The sequence below is a fragment of the Nycticebus coucang genome, chromosome 22 (genome assembly GCF_027406575.1).
Source record: "Nycticebus coucang isolate mNycCou1 chromosome 22, mNycCou1.pri, whole genome shotgun sequence".
In the NCBI taxonomy this organism is placed as follows: domain Eukaryota; kingdom Metazoa; phylum Chordata; class Mammalia; order Primates; family Lorisidae; genus Nycticebus; species Nycticebus coucang.
Window position 1 is genome coordinate 34165969 of NC_069801.1, and position 17504 is coordinate 34183472.

Below are 17504 nucleotides of genomic sequence, written 5' to 3' on the forward strand. Positions count from 1 at the left end.
TGCTACTCAGGAGGCTGAGGCAGGAGAATTGTTTGAGCCCAGGAGTTTGAGGCTTGCTTAAACAACATAATGGGGTAGTGTCTAAAAAAAAAAAAAAAAAAAAAAAGCTAAGAAAATAATGTTAAAGTGAGTTTTCTAGAATTGATAGATAATTTACTATACACAAGATACTTATTTCAATTTTCTGGTTTCCTACAGAACAAGAATTGGCAACCTTTTCTTGTGAAGGGCCAGATAGAAAATATGGTAGGTGTTGTGAGCTGGATGGTCTGGCAAAGTACTCTGTTTTAGTACAAAAGCAGACAGAGACAATACATAAATGCAGATGTCTGAACTTTGGCACTGTTGGTATTTGCCTCTCCTCACAAGATACCAATGCTACATGCCAGTAGCCGCCTCTTCCCCTAATTTTGACAGCCAAAAATGTCTCCAGACATTGCCATATGTATCTTGGAGGGAAAATTTATCCCTGATTGAGAATCATTGACAAAAAGGAATGGGTGTAATAGGGTTCCACTAAATGTCACTTAAAAAATAGGTATTGGGGCCAGGTGCAAAATGAGGGGAGAATTTGAGGAGAGAATCACTTGAGGCCAGGAGTTGTAGAGCAGCCTAGGCAACATAGTGAGATCCTGACTATTTATTCTAGTTTATTTTTGTTTTGTTTTGGGACAGAGTCTCACTATGTCATCCTCAGTAGAGTGCTGTGGCATCATAGCTCACAGCAACCTCAAACTCTTGGGCTTGGCTTGGCAGCCATAGCACATGCACCGAGGCTGGTGGGTTTGAGCCTGGCACGGCCAGCTAAACAACAATGACAACTGCAACAGGAAAATAGCTGGGCATTGTGGCGGGCACCTGTTGTCCCAGCTACTTGGGAGGCTGAGGCAAGAGAATCCCTTTAGTCCAAAAGTTGGAGGTTGCTGTGATTTGTGACTCCATGGCACTCTACCAAGGGCAACATAGTGAGACTCTGTCTTAAAACGAACAAACTCTTGGGCAGCATTTGTGGCTCAAAAGGGTAGGGCGCTGGTCCCATATGCCAGAGGTAGCAGGTTCAAACCCAGCCCTGGCCAAAAATAAAAAAAGAACTTAAAAAAAAAAACGAACAAACTCTTGGGCTTAAGCAATTCTCTTGCTTTAGCCTCCCAAGTAGCTGGACTATAGGCACCCAACACAGTGCCTGGCTATTTTGTTGTTGTTGTAGTTGTCATTGTTGTTTGGTAAGCCCGGACTGGGTTTGAACCCACCAGCCCTGGTGTATGTGGCTGGTGCCCTAGCTGCTGAGCTGCAGGTGCTGAGCCCTGTCTCTTTAAAAAGTAAAAGAAAAAAATCCAGGCGTGATGGCACACATCTGTATTCCCAGGTACTCAGGTGGCAGGATATCTTGAGCTCAGGTGTTCAAGGGTACAGTGTGGTATAATTGCACCACTGCACGCTAGCCTGGGTGATGGAGCAAGACCCTATGTCTCAACAATAACAAAATGGTGTTGGGTTGCATTTTGCCCAGGGTTGTATTTTCTACCCCATCCTCCTCCACAGAGTATGTAAAATGATTAGAAATGGCAATAGACAATCATTTAATGTCAAGTTAGTATGTTTGTGTATCTGCTGCCATACATTTCTTTTTTTTTTTTTTTTTTTGTAGAGACAGAGTCTCACTGTACCGCCCTTGGGTAGAGTGCCGTGGTGTCACACAGCTCACAGCAACCTCCAGCTCTTGGGCTTACATGATTCTCTTGCCTCAGCCTCCCAAGCAGCTGGGTGCTGCCATACATTTCACTCTCCTAAAAATTCCTTTAGTATTCAATAATTTTTTTTTTTTTTTTTTTTTGGTTTTTGGCTGGGGCTGGGTTTGAACCCGCCACCTCCGGCATATGGGACTGGCACTCTACCCCTTGAGCCACAGGCACCACCCTATTCAATAATTTTTTAAAATCACATTTTTAATGCTGCCTTGGGAGCCTATGAATTATTTTTGCAGACTTCAGTCTATAATTTTTTTTGTTCACAAATATTTTGAAATGTATGTCTAAAAGATGTACATTCTTTTAAAACATAAATGCAATGTTATTATCACTCAGAAAAATCATAATTCTTTAAAGATGCCTTTTTGAAGATAGATACATTGAAATTGGTGACTGCCATTTAAATTTTTTATTTTTAACTTTCCCTTTGCCAAGCATACAGTATTAAATGTGAAAATGTGCTTTCTGTTGGGTGAGAGGGTCTTTAAGATGGCCCCAGGAATGACACATTGAGGGGCCCATCAAAGGGAAGCAAGGAAAGGAGGCTGTAGGAGCCAGATTAAGGTAGAGAGTTATGGGAGAGCAAATGTGGGAATTGACTCTTAATGCTTCAAGTACTTAGTGAAATAGATACTGCATTTTTTTTTTGAGACAGTCTTACTATGTTGCCATCAGTAGAGTACTATGGCGTCACAGCTCACAGCAACCTCCCTCAGCCTCCCAAGTAGCTGGGACTACAGGCACCCACCACAACCCCTAGCTATTTTTTTTGTTGTAGTTATCATTGTTGTTTGGCAGGTCTGGGCTGGGTTTAAACCCACCAGCCCCGGTGCATGTGGCCTGGACCCTAGCCACTGAGCTACAGATGCCTAGCTGATACTGCATTCTTAGAAACATAGTTGGAAAGAGATCAAACTTCTTATTCGCTTATATGGAAATAAAACTGTCATCAGTTCAATTGCCTGGACCTTTCAACCATCTCCCACTCAACCCTAGCAGGAAATTAGAGTAAACAACCTTCTCTGGGGAAATTGAATGCCCCTCCCCCTAAAGAAAAAGTACTGACATTTATGAATACCTCAGGGAAAATCAAGGTCAATGATCCAAGCATCCTGTACATAAACAGCCATCTTCTAATCTCCATAAAGAGAAAATTAGGGGAAGGAAATATACACATTCATACAAGACAAGTTTTCAAAAATAAAGAGCATGAATCTTCAGATTAAAAGGGTCCTGAATAGGGCAGTGCCTGTGGCTCAGTGACTGGGCACCAGCCCCATATACCAAGGGTGGTGGGTTCGAACCCAGCCCCAGTCAAACTGCAACAAAAAACAGCCGGGGGTTGTGATGGATGCCTATAGTCGGAGCTACTGGAGAGGCTGAGGCTAGAGAATTGCCTAAGCCCAAGAGCTGGAGGTTGCTGTGAGCTGTGATGCCACGGCATTCTACCAAGGGCAACAAAATGAGACTCTGTCTAAAAAAAAAAAAAAAAAAAAGGGTTCTGAATAGCCAGGCATTGTGGTGGGCACCTGTAGTCCCCCCGCAAAAAGTAAATAAATAAAAGGGTCCTATCTGCCCAGCACAGTAAATACCAATAGCTAAAATTTGTCATGTGTTTACACTGTGCCAGGCACTGTTACTAGTATTTTATCATGTTAACTCATTTAATTCTTTTTTTTTTTTTTCCAGTTTTTGTCTGGGGCTGGGTTTGAACCTGCCACCTCTGGCATATGGGGATGGCGTCCTACACCTTTGAGCCACAGGCACCGCCCAACTCATTTAATTCTTTAAACAATCTTCTACAGTAGGTACTACTATTATTCCCATTTTACGGATGAGGAAACAGAAATTAAACAAGTAAGGACATTTAAGTAGTGATGCCACTCAGGCAATCTGCTTCCAAAAAGAACCTACATCAAGGAACATCATTATGAAGTATTAAGTCCAGAGAGTAAAAGGAAATATCCTAAAGGTTTCTGAAGCAAGATGATAGATAGGTCATTCAGCCTATGGGAATAATAAAAATTTCAGACTTTACAAGCAATAATCAACCAATTTCTTCAAAATTTTAAGAAAAAATGATTTTCAGCTTAACGTTCTATGCTCCATTAACTCCCAATCAAGTGTAAGGGCAAAATAAACACATTTTTGGATATGTCAGATGTCAAATTTTGCCTACTGTGCAGTCTTTTTTTTTTTTTTTATTTTAGAGACAGAGTCTCACTTTGTTGCTCTTAGTGTCATCACAGCTCACAGCAACCTCAAACTCTTGGGCTTAAATGATTCTCTTGCCTCAGCCTCCCAAGTAGCTGGGACTACAGGCACCCACCACAATGCCCAGCTATTTTCTTGTTGAAGTTGTGATTGTTGTTTAGCAGGCCTGGGCTGGGTTTGAATCCACCAGCGTGGGTGTATGTGGCCAGTGCCGTAACCACTGTACTACAGGTGCCAAGGTGCCAAGCCTATGCAGTCTTTCTTTTTTTTTTTGTAGAGACAGAGTCTCACCTTATCACCCTCGGTAGAGTGCCGTGGCGTCACACAGCTCACAGCAACCTCCAAATCCTTGGGCTTAGGCGATTCTCTTGACTCAGCCTCCCAAGTAGCTGGGACTACAGGTGCCTGCCACAACGCCCGGCTATTTTTTTGTTGCAGTTTGGCCAGGGCTGGGCTTGAACACGCCACCCTCGCCACCCTCGGCATATGGGGCCAGCGCCCTACCTGCTGAGCCACAGGCGCCGCCCCTATGCAGTCTTTCTTAAGGAGGTACAGGAGAATGTGCTCCATCAAACAGGGGAGTAATTAAAAAAAAAAAAAGAGGCAAATAATGTAGGTAACACGTGGCTCCAGGCAGAAGAGAGACTCAACTTGTATATTCATAAAGTGTGATAATTAATACCTAGATTCTGGGATTCACATAGAAAAATTTTCTTTGGCTATGCATTCATCTTAATTTTCTTTCTGTTTTTTGTGTATCATTCCACTATTATGTTTTTGTATTCAACTCATCACTCCATATAGAATTTATTTTTGTTAATGGTATTGTAACTGACAAGGGTATTTCCTATATTTTGACTTTGTGCTTTTACATCCAATGCAATTGAAGACCTAAACATTTCTGCTTTCAAATTTTCTGGTCAACTATCCAAATGCCCCTCATTGTATGTCATCCCTTCTCAACTGGTTGTATATGCAAAACACACTCTGTATGCATCTACACACGTGATCTTATTTGGAACTACATCATCCTTATGAAGTGGGTACTATTATTTCACCCATTTGTGAATGAAGACACTGAAGATCTAAGAGGATAAATGATAAGCCCAAGATTGCAGAGCTAAGCAATCAAAGAGCTGTACAGGAACTGTGGTCTCATGCACTGGTGTAGTGAGATTGGAGCTGGGCTATGTGTGACATTCATCTTTTCTCCAATGAAATACTGGGTTTTTTTGTTTGGTTTGGTTTTTCAGATAGAGTCTCACTTTGTCGCTTTTATGTAATAGATTTCAGAACATAGGTTCCTCTATTTACCTTTCTTTTTCTATAAAAGTTTCTCAACTGTATCTCTATTTTTCTAACATCTTCTCAACTGTATCTATTATAGACTGAATGTCTGTGTCCACCCCTATTCATATGCTAAAGCCTTAACCGCTAATAAAATGGTATTTGGAGATACGGCCTTTGAAGGAAGTAATTAAGGTTAGGTAAGATTTTAAAGATTAGGCCCTCAAATGACACCAGACACCAGACACCTTGTTCTTTCTCTCTCCCTTCATCTTCACCCTCCTCCCCCCAGGTCCCAAGGGGGCACAAAGAAGAGGTCATGTGAGCACACAGCAAGATGGTGTCTGTCTACAAGCCAAGGGAAGAGGCTTCAGAATGAAACCCATTGTGCAGCACCTTGATCTTGAACTTTCCAGTCTTGAGAACTATGAGAAATTTCTGTGATTTAAGCCACTCCATCTATGGTATTTTGTTATGGCAGCCTAAGCAGAATAATGCAATATCATGCCAATTTAAATTTCTGGATAAACTTTAGGATTCCACACTATTTCTCCCAACCCCATTGATTGATTTGTTTTCTTTCTCTCTCCCCTTCCCTCCCCATACATCTCTCTCATGTAAATTTTCTAAAAATATTAAAAATGTAATACTTATTCATGGGTGGTGGTTGAGGGTAGGGAACAAAACCTGGACAACTCACAATTTTGCAATTTTTAGCCAGGGCCAGGTTTGAACCTGCCACCTTTGGTATATGGGGCTGGTGCCCTACTCCTTGAGCCACAGGCGCCACCAGGATTTTTTTACTTATAAAAAAGGAAATGTCCGCTTATGAAAATATAGAGATGTATAAAGTTTAGGGAAAATCCCAGGACAGTACAGATAAACCAATAAACCATCCCCAAACTGAGAGCGAGCTGAGAGACCAAAGAATGACTCAGAGAAGTCCAGCTGGTGAGTTAGATTGAGTTTAATAGAGGTTACTTACTAGGGCGCTTGTACCTGGATGACACAGAAATTTTTTTTTTTCTTTTTGAGACAGAGTCTCACTTGGTCGCCCCCTGAGTAGAGTGCCATGGCGTCTCTTGCCTCACAAGTAGCTGGGACTAAAGCGCCCACCACAATGCCTGGCTGTTTTTAGAGCTGTGGTCTCTGGCTCAGGTTGATCTCAAACCTGTGAGCTCAGGCAGTCCACCGGCCTCGGCCTCCCACAGTGCTAGGATTACAGGCATGAGCCACTGTGCCTGCCTGGTGGCACAGGAATTTCTCCACAGGAGCTTCTTGTTTGCAAAATCCACCTCTGCAAAAAAAAAACACCTCTGCCTACCCTGTGTCTGTGTTTTAAATGCCTTCCCAGTGAGTAATGCTTTTACCCCTTTCCTGATCTATGTACTATTGTTTTTGAGTATTTTAATTCTTTTTTCTTTTTCTTTTTTTTTTTTTTTTTTTGAGGCAGAGTCTATGTCACCCTCAGTGCTGTGCTGTGGCATCACAGCTCACAACAACCTCAAACTCTTGGGCTTAAGCAATTCTCTTGCCTCAGCCTCCCAAATAGCTGGGACTACAAGTGTCCGCTACAACACTGGGCTGTTTTTTTTGTTGCAGTTGTCATTGTTGTTTTAGCTGGTCCAGGCCAGGTTCAAACCCGCCAGCCCTGGTGTATGTGGTTGGCACCCTACCCACTGAGCATGAGTGCCATCCTGCAGCCATTGTTTTTTTGTTTTTCTTTTTTGGCTGGGGCTGGGTTTGAACCTGCCACCTCTGATATATGGGGCTGGCACCCTACTCCTTTGAGCCACAGGCGCCACCTGCTGCAGCCACTTTTAAGATTTTTCTATTTACCTTTAGTGTTTTGTAGTTTCACTATGATATGTCTGAGTGTAAATTTCTTTTATTCATCCTGCTAGCAGTTGTTCTCAACCTTCCTAATGCCATGACCCTTTAATACAATTCCTGTGGGTCACAACCCACAGGTTGAGAACTGCTGTCTGGAGAGTATTTGGCTTCCTATATCTGTGATCTGGTTGCTTTCACGGGTACTGAAAAATATTCACCTATTATATCTGCCCTAGCTTCTCTCCTCTTAAATTTATATTAGATCGTCTCCCTGTATTCTCTGTTTCTTAGCTTCTCTTCTGTATATTCCATCTTTTTGTTTCCTAATACTGTTGTAGGAAAATAGCAAATTAAAACAGACATGCCAACAATATAGATGAAGGAACCTTTAATTGCTAGCAAGAACTCAGATGTCTAAAGGTGTAAAATGCTGAACTCTGGGGAACAGTTTTTTCCAAACTCTTTTATACCTTTTTTTTTTTTTTTTACTTCAGTTCAATATCAGCTACATAGTTATGGCTACAGATGTTAGAAACCAGGGTATTGTTATTAGTTACAGAGTCTTTTTTTCTTTTATTTTTCAAGGTTATTTTAGCTCAGTGTAAAGTTTGTTCTTATCTTTAGAGGAGGAGTTCTTCTGCAGCTGTCTGCTGCTTTTGAGAGAGGATACCTGGAAAAAGTAAGGTCTAAGAAAACAGAGGTCTTCTGAAGGAGACCTCAAGGATACACTTGCCAGGTCCTCACCATGGTGACTCAGCTTTTAGGAATTGTAGAAACTTAACTTCCTGGGACCTGGAAACTAATGCTTGCTTCTGCTTCTGTAAAAGCCATGGTTCTATAAAAGCAGGAGCCAGATTCTCCAGCTTGATTCAAACTGACCAGTGAGAAAGGTACCTGTGGGATGAAAGACTGGAGATAAAAGGAAGACTGAGTCAGGGAGCATGATCACTTTGAGTTCTTCTGAGTCATCATTTTGCTGGCTGAAATAAAGCCCTTCCTCTTTTAAACATGGTATTTGGATTCTCTTTCTCTCCATTGGCCCTTGTCTTCCTGCAACACTTTCTCAGGATCACTAAGAAGTGTAAGATTTATTTCTCCTTCCTTAATACTTCATTCTAGATAATTTCTTCTGACCTACCTTCCTTTTCATTGATTCTCTATTTAGCAATGTCTAATCTGCCAAGTTATTAATTTTTTTTTTTTTTTTTTTTTTGTAGAGATAGAGTTTCACTTTATTGCCCTCGGTAGAGTGCCGTGGCATCACACAGCTCACAGCAACCTCCAACTCCTGGGCTTAGGCGATTCTCCTGCCTCAGCCTCCCGAGTAGCTGGGGCTACAGGCGCCCGCCACAATGCCCAGCTATTTTTTTGTTGCCGTTTGGTGGGGGCTGGGTTTGAACCCGCCACCCTCGGTGTATGGGGCCGGCGCCCTGCTCACTGAGCCACAGGCGCCGCCCTTTTGTTTGTTTTTGAGACAGGGTCTCACTGTGTCGCCCTGGGTAGAATGCCATGGTGTCATAGAGCATAGCAACCTCAAACTCCTGGGTTTGCGTGGTCTTCCTGCCTCAGCTTCCCCAGTAGCTGGGACTACAGGTGCCCACCACAAGGCCTGGCTAGTTTTTTCTTTTCTTTTGTTTTCTTTTGTAGAGCCAGGGTCTTGCTCTTTCTCAGGCTGATCTGGAACTCCTGAGCTCAAGTGATCCACCCACCTTGCCCTTCCAGAGTGTTAGGATTACAGGCTTAAGACAACTGTGTCAAGCAGAGTTCTTAATTTTGTTGCTGTATTTTTCACACACAAGATAGAAGTCTATTTACTTCTTTTTTACATCTACTGTATCACTTTTGAGTCTTTTTTGGGGGGCTGTTTTTTGTTATTTTTGAAAACAGGGTCTCACTCTGTTGCTTAGGATAGAGTGCAGTGGTATCATGATAATTTCCTGGGTTCAAAAAATCCTCCCATCTTGACCTCCCAAAGTGCTAGAATTACAGGGGTGAGCCATAAGACCTGGTCTTTATCACTTTTTATAGTTTCCAGGAACCTTCCAAAATTGCCCAAGTTATCTTTTATTTGTTTGAACAAAGAAAATATTATTTTATAGTTTGCAGCTGATAATTCCAGAGGCAGATGTCTCTGCAGGCCCATTTCTCTTGCATCCCTGCTTACTCTAGCTAAAAGAGTATAGTATCCCCATTTAATTCTGTGCTCAATTCTGTACTTTAATTCTTTAATTCTGTACTTAACATTGCCTGTGAAAACTTAAGTGTAAGAAAGATTTGGGGCCAGGCGATGCCTGTGGCTCAGTAGGTAGGGCACTGACCCCATAAACCGAGGATGGCGGGTTCAAACCTGGCCCTGGCTAAACTGCAACAAAAAAATGGCTGGGCGTTGTGGCGGGCGCCTGTAGTCCCTACTACTTAGCAAGAGAAGTGCCTAAGCCAGTGGTTGTCAATCTTCCTAATGCCAAGACCCTTTAATACAGTTCCTGCCGGTCGACCCACAGGTTGAGAACCACTGACTAAGTCCAGGAGTTGGAGGTTGCTGTGAGCTGTGACGGCATAGCACTCCACCGAAGGCAATAAAGTGAGACTCTGTCTCTAAAAAAAAAAAGAAAAGAAAAAAAGATTTGGGGCCTACCATTATAGTGTTTTTTTTCCAAAGAGGATTTGTGTTGGCTTTTGCCAGGTATCTGGTGGCACCATAGATGATCTTAAACCAAGATCATGGCTTGAGACCAGCAATTTGATCCCAGTCTGTAAATTCCTCTAAAGCAGTTGCATTTCCAAGTCATCCTGGCTCTGAGGGTATAGTTTTTTGTCATCCCAGCCATTATAAGGAGGGTCTTCTATTTCACTCCCTACTCACTGTTTTATTTACTTTCCTTTATTTATTATTTATTTATTTTGAGACAGACTCTCATTTTGTTGCCCTCGGTAGAGTGCTGTGATGTCACAGCTCATAGCAACCTCAAACTCTTGGGCTCAAGCAATCCTCTTGCCTCAGCCTCCCGAGTAGCTGGGACTATAGGCGCCCACCATAACACCCAGCTATTTTAGAGACACGGATCTTACTCTTGCTCAGGCTGGTTGTGAGCTCAACCAATTCAACCGCTTTGGCCTTCCAGAGTGCTAGGATTATAGGTGTGAGCCACCACTCAGGCCTTGTTTTATATATTTTCTTCTTCTTTGAAATTGAGAAGCAAGGTTTTCTCACCCCAACCCCCAAGCTAGGTAAATGCCCTCAGGGCAAAAGCAGCTTCTAAATAGGAAGACTTCCCTGGATCTTGGCTTTTTAGCTTTCCCCCTGATAATTCCCTACCGTCTTTCCATCTCCTAGATACTTTGTTATGAGCTCGATTTGTTCCCCCCTAAATTTATTATGTTGAATCCCTAACTCCTAGCACCTCACACTGTGACATCCTCTAATCTCCCTCTCCCCTGCCTCTTGCCCCCCATACAAAGGCAGCTATCTGCAAGTGAAGGAAATAGGTCTTAGGAGGAACCAAACCTGCCCACACTTTATACTGGATTTCTAGCTCTGGAACTTTGAGAAAAGAAATTTCTGTCGTTTAGGTCACCCAGCCTGTAATTTTTTTTTTTTTTAATTAATGGCAGCCAAAAAGAAAAAAAAAATAAATTAATGGCAGCCCTAGCAAACTAATACATACTGTTAGGCCTAGTGGGCCTAGGCTAAGATAGAAAGTGTCAAGCCTAGGCTATAAAGGAAAAGTACCAGTTAACTCCTGGTAAATTTCCAGATTGCAAGCTTTCAAAAAAGAAATGAAATAAGTCTGGTTCACTCTCAAGATAAATGAGAAAGTACTAATTGATTTCTTGCTTTGAGTTCACTCCCAGTTTCTTGCTTGGCTAACTCCCTGGGAAAGGAACCAGAAGGCAACAACTGTACCCAAGCTCACCTTTAAATAATACCAGGTGGGGGAAAATACTGAGACTAAGATGTATTGGGGAAAGTATTGAAACTAAGATGTATAGGGGGGAAATATTAAAACAAAGATGTATGACATATGGCTAACTAACTGCAAAATTCTGCTTCTGTACAATGCTTGCTTGCTACCTACCTGGTTGCACGTGGACAGCCTGCGTGCCAACCAGGATGCAGACCAAGCCTTAAAAACCTGACCCTTCCAGCTGTTCTCAACCTGTGGTCTCAACCCCTTTGTAACAATGAAAATACAACCTGCATATCAGATATTTACATTACGATTCATAACAGTAGCAAAATTACAGTTATGAAGTAGCAGTGAAAATAATTTTAAGGTTGGGGGGTCACAACATGAGGAACTGTATTAAAGGGTCATGGCATTAGGAAGGTTGAGAACCACTGCTTGAAGCACTCTGAGCTGCTCTCAGAAACCCCATGTTGGGACACTGAGGTGGTTGCCAGCTGGTTTTTCAATAAAAGAACTCCTCTTTAAATTTAACTTATTTGGCAGTGTGGTCTTTGGGGAACTCCTGAGTACAACAATACCTTTAAGAAAATTAAAAGTGGCTCGGCGCCTGTGGCTCAAGTGGCTAAGGCGCCAGCCACATACACCTGAGCTGGTAGGTTTGAATCCAGCCTCGGCCTGCCAAACGACAATGATGGCTGCAACCAAAAAATAGCCACAGCACTCTACCCAGGGCAACAACTTGAGGCTCTGTCTCAAAAAAAAAAAAAAGAAAGAAAGAAAGAAAGAAAATTAAAAGTATATATTCCAGACTTTGATACAAATATCCTGGCCTACCAAGGGAACTCCAGTCATCCTCTCTGTCCCTTCTTTCCCCACTCTGTTTCCTTTTACCTCATTTTTTTTTTTTTTTTTGTAGAGACAGAGTCTCACTTTACTGCCCTCGGTAGAGTGCCGTGGCGTCACACGGCTCACAGCAACCTCCACCTCTTGGGCTTACGCGATTATCTTGCCTCAGCCTCCCAAGCAGCTGGGACTACAGGTGCCCGCCACAACGCCCAGCTATTTTTTTGTTGTTGCAGTTTGGCCGGGGCTGGATTTGAACCCACCACCCTCGGTATATGGGGCCGGCGCCCTACTCACTGAGCCACAGGCGCCGCCCTCCTTTTACTTCATAATCCTTACTGTTGCTTGGGGTATCATCTTTTTTTCTATTTATTATCAGTTAATTTCACTCTAAATTAGAAAAACAGGAACTTCATTTTGTTTCCTGCTGTACTCTGTCTCGGAGCCCGTAAGAATGTATGGCAGATCTTACGGTCTCTAAAGATAATTGAATTAATGAATGACAGAGAGGGGACTTCGCCAGTGGCTCGAGGACGCTCCATTGCCAAGTCCAGAGACGCGTAAGCGTCCCGCTTTGCAGCACCGGGGTATGCGCGCACCCGAGGAGGCTCCCCGACTTCCGGCTTCCGGGTTGGCGGGCGCGCGCTGCTTGCCCAGAGAGGGCGGGTTCAGCCGCCGCCCTCGGGGGCGGAGCCGGCGGCCGGGCGTGAGGAGCCGGGGGAGGACGCGCCGGCTCGCAGTCAGCCTGCCGCGCGACGCGTGGGGTGGGCTCGACCTGGGGACAGCCCGTGCTGGGGCGAGGGTGCCGGCAGTGCGGGTGACCCCAGAGGGAACGTCTGAGGGCAGAGGGAGCGCGAGACGCCTGGCCGCGGCCTAAGAGGCCGGAGGCCGGATGGTCTTGGTCCCTGTCGCCAGTCCCCGGCATTAGAGCAACCGCCAGCGAGGTGCCTCCTCCCTTCGATCTGCGAGAAACCAGTTCGGGGCACCCCTCGCATTCTGGCCCCCCAAAGCGCCGCTCCTCGGTTGCGGCTGGGAAAGCCCACCCACACTAGGCGGGCCCTTGGTGGGAATTTGGAAAAGACCCTCGTCCATTCCGGAGGCCGAGGGTCCTCTGGGCTTCTGAAAGGAGACTACCTAAACGCTGGATGAATTTTGGAGAATGCGTTGAGTGAAATGTATCTATAAAAGGCTGGGACAGAGCAAAATCTGTTACCGCTCTGTCCATTTCTGCAGCTGAAAACCCCAGAGCAAGCGCGCTCAAGTCCGCATCTGTGGTCCTACCTGCGTCCACGGCCGATCTGGTGAGTGTGTCCGCCGTCTGTAAGTCCGAGGGTGGCGTGTCTGGGAGCACTGTGAGGATGGGGGCATCTTCAAGTTGAAGCTTCTTAGCCATTAACTGTTTCTTAAGATTTAAAAGTTTCTGCACTTCAGTAACAAAACCTTTTGTATATTGAGAGGCAGGATATTTTCCACTAGCTCCAATCTCTAGGACATACGCAGCTCCTTTCTCTGCATCAGTTACAGAAAACAAAAACAACACCTTCCTATAAGTCACACACCCATCCCTTACCTACAAACTTCAGAAAGTGGGACTGGTTTCCTTTCCACGGAGCTAAGACTATTCTTGGGGCAGCAGATACCCTGGGTCTAGTCCGGCAGATGCCGGGGTTGGTAGAGATGATGGATCTGGGTTGTTTCCAAATTTGCCTGGTACAATTCTCTAGTAGTCTTCATTATGCTTATAGTATTATATTTCCTCCATGTGAAGACCCCTATCCATTTTTAACATTTCTGAAACCTGGATGCAGTGAGGTTAAAAGAGACTTGCCAGCTGCTGGGCATCTGCGTGGGTGGTGATGTGTCTGTGTTGCTTGCTCATGCCAAATGCAACTATGTAATCGATTATTCTATCAGCAGAGATACTTGAACTTTAAAATCAGATCTCTAATTTTTTCAAAAAGTAACTTTAAAAGGTAATGCTGTAATAAGATGATAAAAGGCTTATAACAATGTTTATTAAGGATTTGCTGTGTGCCTACCATTGTCTTGATTAACATTACAACAATAGGAAGTACAATTATTATCCTCATTTTATAGACGAAGAAGCTGAAGCTTAGAGAGTTGAATTGCCTTAGAACTTTTAGTACAAATGTCAGGGCTCTGACCCAGGCTGTCTAATTTCAAAGCCTACCCTTTTTAACTCCCTCCTCTGTATCCAGGAGAGATGCCTGCAACTGACAAGGAGGGAAGTCAAGGCAGGATCTGTGCTTGTTTGTACGTCTATGGGGTGTTTGTGTATCTTTGGCTATTTGTGTATATATGTATGAACTGGGAGATAGAGTTACATCCAAGAACATTGATTATTTATTATTTCTACACTGACAATCTTTGCTTTGGATCTTTTGAAGTTTTAAATATATTTCTGCAGGTTCTGGAGTTCTGGTGTAGGACAAGTGGTTGTACATCCCTCTTCTCTTTTTTGCTCCCCTGAAAGAGTGTTGAGGCAGTACTCAGCTGGCTGTATCCCAAAGAAAGCAGTGCTTAATTTAGGAGGGGAGTCCGTTTTGCAGAGTTGTTAAAGTTAAACCACCCTCCAGGAGTGCCCAGATCCTGGTAGTGCAGGGACACAAGCTCCAATCTCAAGGACACACACAGCTCTTTTCCTGAGGAGCCCACGTCTTGGGAACAGGTCACTGTGATCTGTAGAGGACCACACAACCGTGAAGCCTCTCATCAGAGTTCTGGAAATTTCCTCACCAGAAGTGGACAAACTCAGTCAAGAGGGCATCCTAATGCCACAGCAGCTCCTGATCACTCTGCCCACCAAGGCCAGCACTTGGGTGAAGTTGTACCACCCCAAAAAGGCCAAGGAGGGGGTGCCCCGGTGGGAAGATGTGACCAAAATGTTTGAAAGAGAAGGTAAGAATGGACTGATGGAGGAGGAAGGGAGATGTATGTAAAAAGATAGGTATACATTTTATTGAGGTGATCTCTTGCGGAGAAAATTGGGAGGAAGAAGGTCTTTGAGGTTCATTCTTATAGTTTTTCAAAAGGAGAGAAAAAGATGAGGGAAAATACTGGGCTCCCACCATGGGCTCCATGTGACAAGTTCTCTGTGCTGCTCCCATCTCCTGTTTTCAAATACATGTGGCAAGGAGAAAATGCAAGGTGCTCTCACTGGTGGCTCCTGAGTATGGGAATGTGATTCACAGATGGGGGTCAAGGTTTCTGCCCCCTTAAATCCTCTTAAGTCCCAGTCATTTTAGCCTGAAAACAGTCATTTTCACGAGTATTAGGTTTTTTTTTTTTTTTTGAGACAGAATCTCAAGCTGTTGTCCTGGGTAGAGTGCTCATAGCTCACAGCAACCTCCAACTCAGGTTCAAGCGATCCTCTTGCCTCAGTTTTTCTATTTTTTGTAGAGACAGGGTCTCTCTTTTGCTCTGGCTGGTCTTGACCTTGTGAGCTCAAGCAATCTACCCGCCTCAGCCGCCCAGAGTGCTAGGGTTACAGGCATGAGCCACGGCGCCCGGCCCTGAGTATCAGTTTTTCATTACATCTGCTGAGCAGGAGTGACAGGCCTGATAACTCTCTTTCCTGAACTATGTGGGTTCCAGGAGAAACATGCTCAAAATGACACCTTATTTAGTGGTCTGCTCTGGAGTAGCTAGAAGGACAGAGGAATTCACATGTCTTTGTCTTATGTGGTGTATTTGTTCATACTTCTAACACTTTAAACTCTACCAGTGTTTATTGTGTTTTAACTGTAAAGATGGAAAATGAATAATTAGACACACATCCCAATCAAAACAATAGAAAGTAGGCTAAGAAAAGTTCTTTTGGGCTCAGAGCCTGTGGCTCAGTGGTTAGGGTGCTGGCCACATGCACCCGGGGCTGGTGGGTTTGAACCTGGCCAGGGCCTGCTAAACAATGACAACTGTAACAAAAAAAATAGCCAGGCATTGAAGTGGGTGACTGTAGTCCCAGCTACTGGGAGGGCAAGGCAAGAGAACTGCTTAAGCCCAAGAGTTTGAGGTTGCTGTGAGTTGTGACACCTCGGCACTGTACCAAGGGTGACATAGACTCTGTCTCAAAAAAAAAAAAAAGTTCTTTTAGAATACAGCAGACAGCAGACTTTCTTCTGATCGTGTGTATTTGAGAAACTTTCACAAAATAGATACCATCGCATTGAGCGTTAAAGAATGTCTTATGTTGGGTGGTGCCTCTGGCTCAAAGGAATAGGGCACCTGCCCCATATGCTGGAGGTGGTGGGTTCAAACCCAGCCCTGGCTAGAAACTGCAAAAAAAATTAAAAAAAAAGAATGTCTTATGTTTTTTGTAGATTTGGAGAAAGAATAAAAAAATGAGTGCCTTGGAAAGTAGCTCAGAGAATGGGTAATATTTATTTATTTATTTATTTTAAGACAGAGCTTCAAGCTGTCACCCTGGGTAGTGTTGTGTCATCACAGCTCACAGCAACCTCCAACTCCTGGGCTTAAGCGATTCTCTTGCCTCAGCCTCCCAAGTAGCTGGGACTACAGGCGCCCACCACAATGCCCGGCTATTTTTTTTTTGGTTGTAGTTGTCATTGTTGTTTGTCAGGCCCAGGCTGGATTCGAACCTGCCAGCTCTGGTGTATGTGGCTGGCCCCTTAGCCACTTGATCTAACAGGGTGAGGAACGTGGTGGGGGATGTGTCCCATGTATAAAGGATGGTAGTTTTGAAGTAACCATTGTTGAGAAAATGGGCTTCAGGCTGATTATAGAGTGCCTTGAAATCTGTAGTGAAGTATTTGGATTTTTCTTCTATGTCATTGGAGAACCTTTGAGGATTTTTAAGGAAAGGAGAAGGAGTGGAGGCCTGATAGATAAGTGCTGTTGGAACAGTGTTGGCTATTGGGAATTTTTTTTTTTTTTTTTTTAGAGACAGAGTCTCACTTTATCACCCTCAGTAGAGTGCTGTGATGTCACAGCTCACAGCAACCTCCAACTCCTGGGCTTAGGCGATTCTCTCGCCTCAGCCTCCAGAGTAGCTGAGACTACAGGCACCCACCACAATGCCCAGCTATTTTTTTTGTTGCAGTTTGGCTGGGGCCAGGTTTGAACCTGCCACCTCAGTAAATGGGGCTGGTGCCCTACCCACTGAACCACAGGTGCCACCCTGGGAATATTTTTTTAATCTAAAGAATTACCCATTTATTTTTTCCAAAATACTTTATTCTCTCATATATAGTTTTTTTTTTTTTTTTGAGACAAGAGTTTTACTATGTCACCCTTGGTAGAGCGCTGTGGTATCACAGCTCACAGCAACCCTTCAAACTCTTGGGCTTAAGTGATTCTCTTGCCTCAGCCTCCCAAGTAGCTAGGAATACAGGCACCTGCCACAACACCCTGGCTATTTTTGTTGTTGTTTACAGTTGTCAATGTTGCTTAGCTGGCCCAGGCCGGGTTCAATTCTCCAGCCTCAGTGCACTGTGGCTGGAGCCATAACCACTGTGCTATGCATGCTGAGCCTCTCATACATAGTTTTTGACCTCTGGGAAATATTGATGCCCAAAGCAACATATCAGGCATCACGTTCTCCTCAGTAAGGAGGACTTGGGCTGCTCTGGAGTGGCTCTAAATCAGGTGGCCCTCCTTGTGAATGTACTGGAGAAAGAGCCACATTCAGTGG

The 17504-nt window shown here is 44.0% G+C and overlaps 1 protein-coding gene across 7 annotated transcripts in view; it reads left to right on the top strand.

The window, feature by feature from the left end:
• The first annotated feature begins 12532 nt into the window (after positions 1-12532).
• Positions 12533-17504, top strand: part of ZFP69 (ZFP69 zinc finger protein) — a 31500-nt gene continuing 26528 nt past the window's right edge. For 2 of the 7 annotated variants that reach the window (XM_053576241.1, XM_053576245.1), the window contains exons 1-2: positions 12533-13134; positions 14262-14752. In XM_053576241.1, coding sequence (XP_053432216.1) covers positions 14626-14752 — 127 coding nt within the window. In that variant the 5' untranslated portion in view covers positions 12533-13134; positions 14262-14625. The other 5 variants (XM_053576246.1, XM_053576247.1, XM_053576243.1 and 2 more) reach the window with 4 other exon arrangements.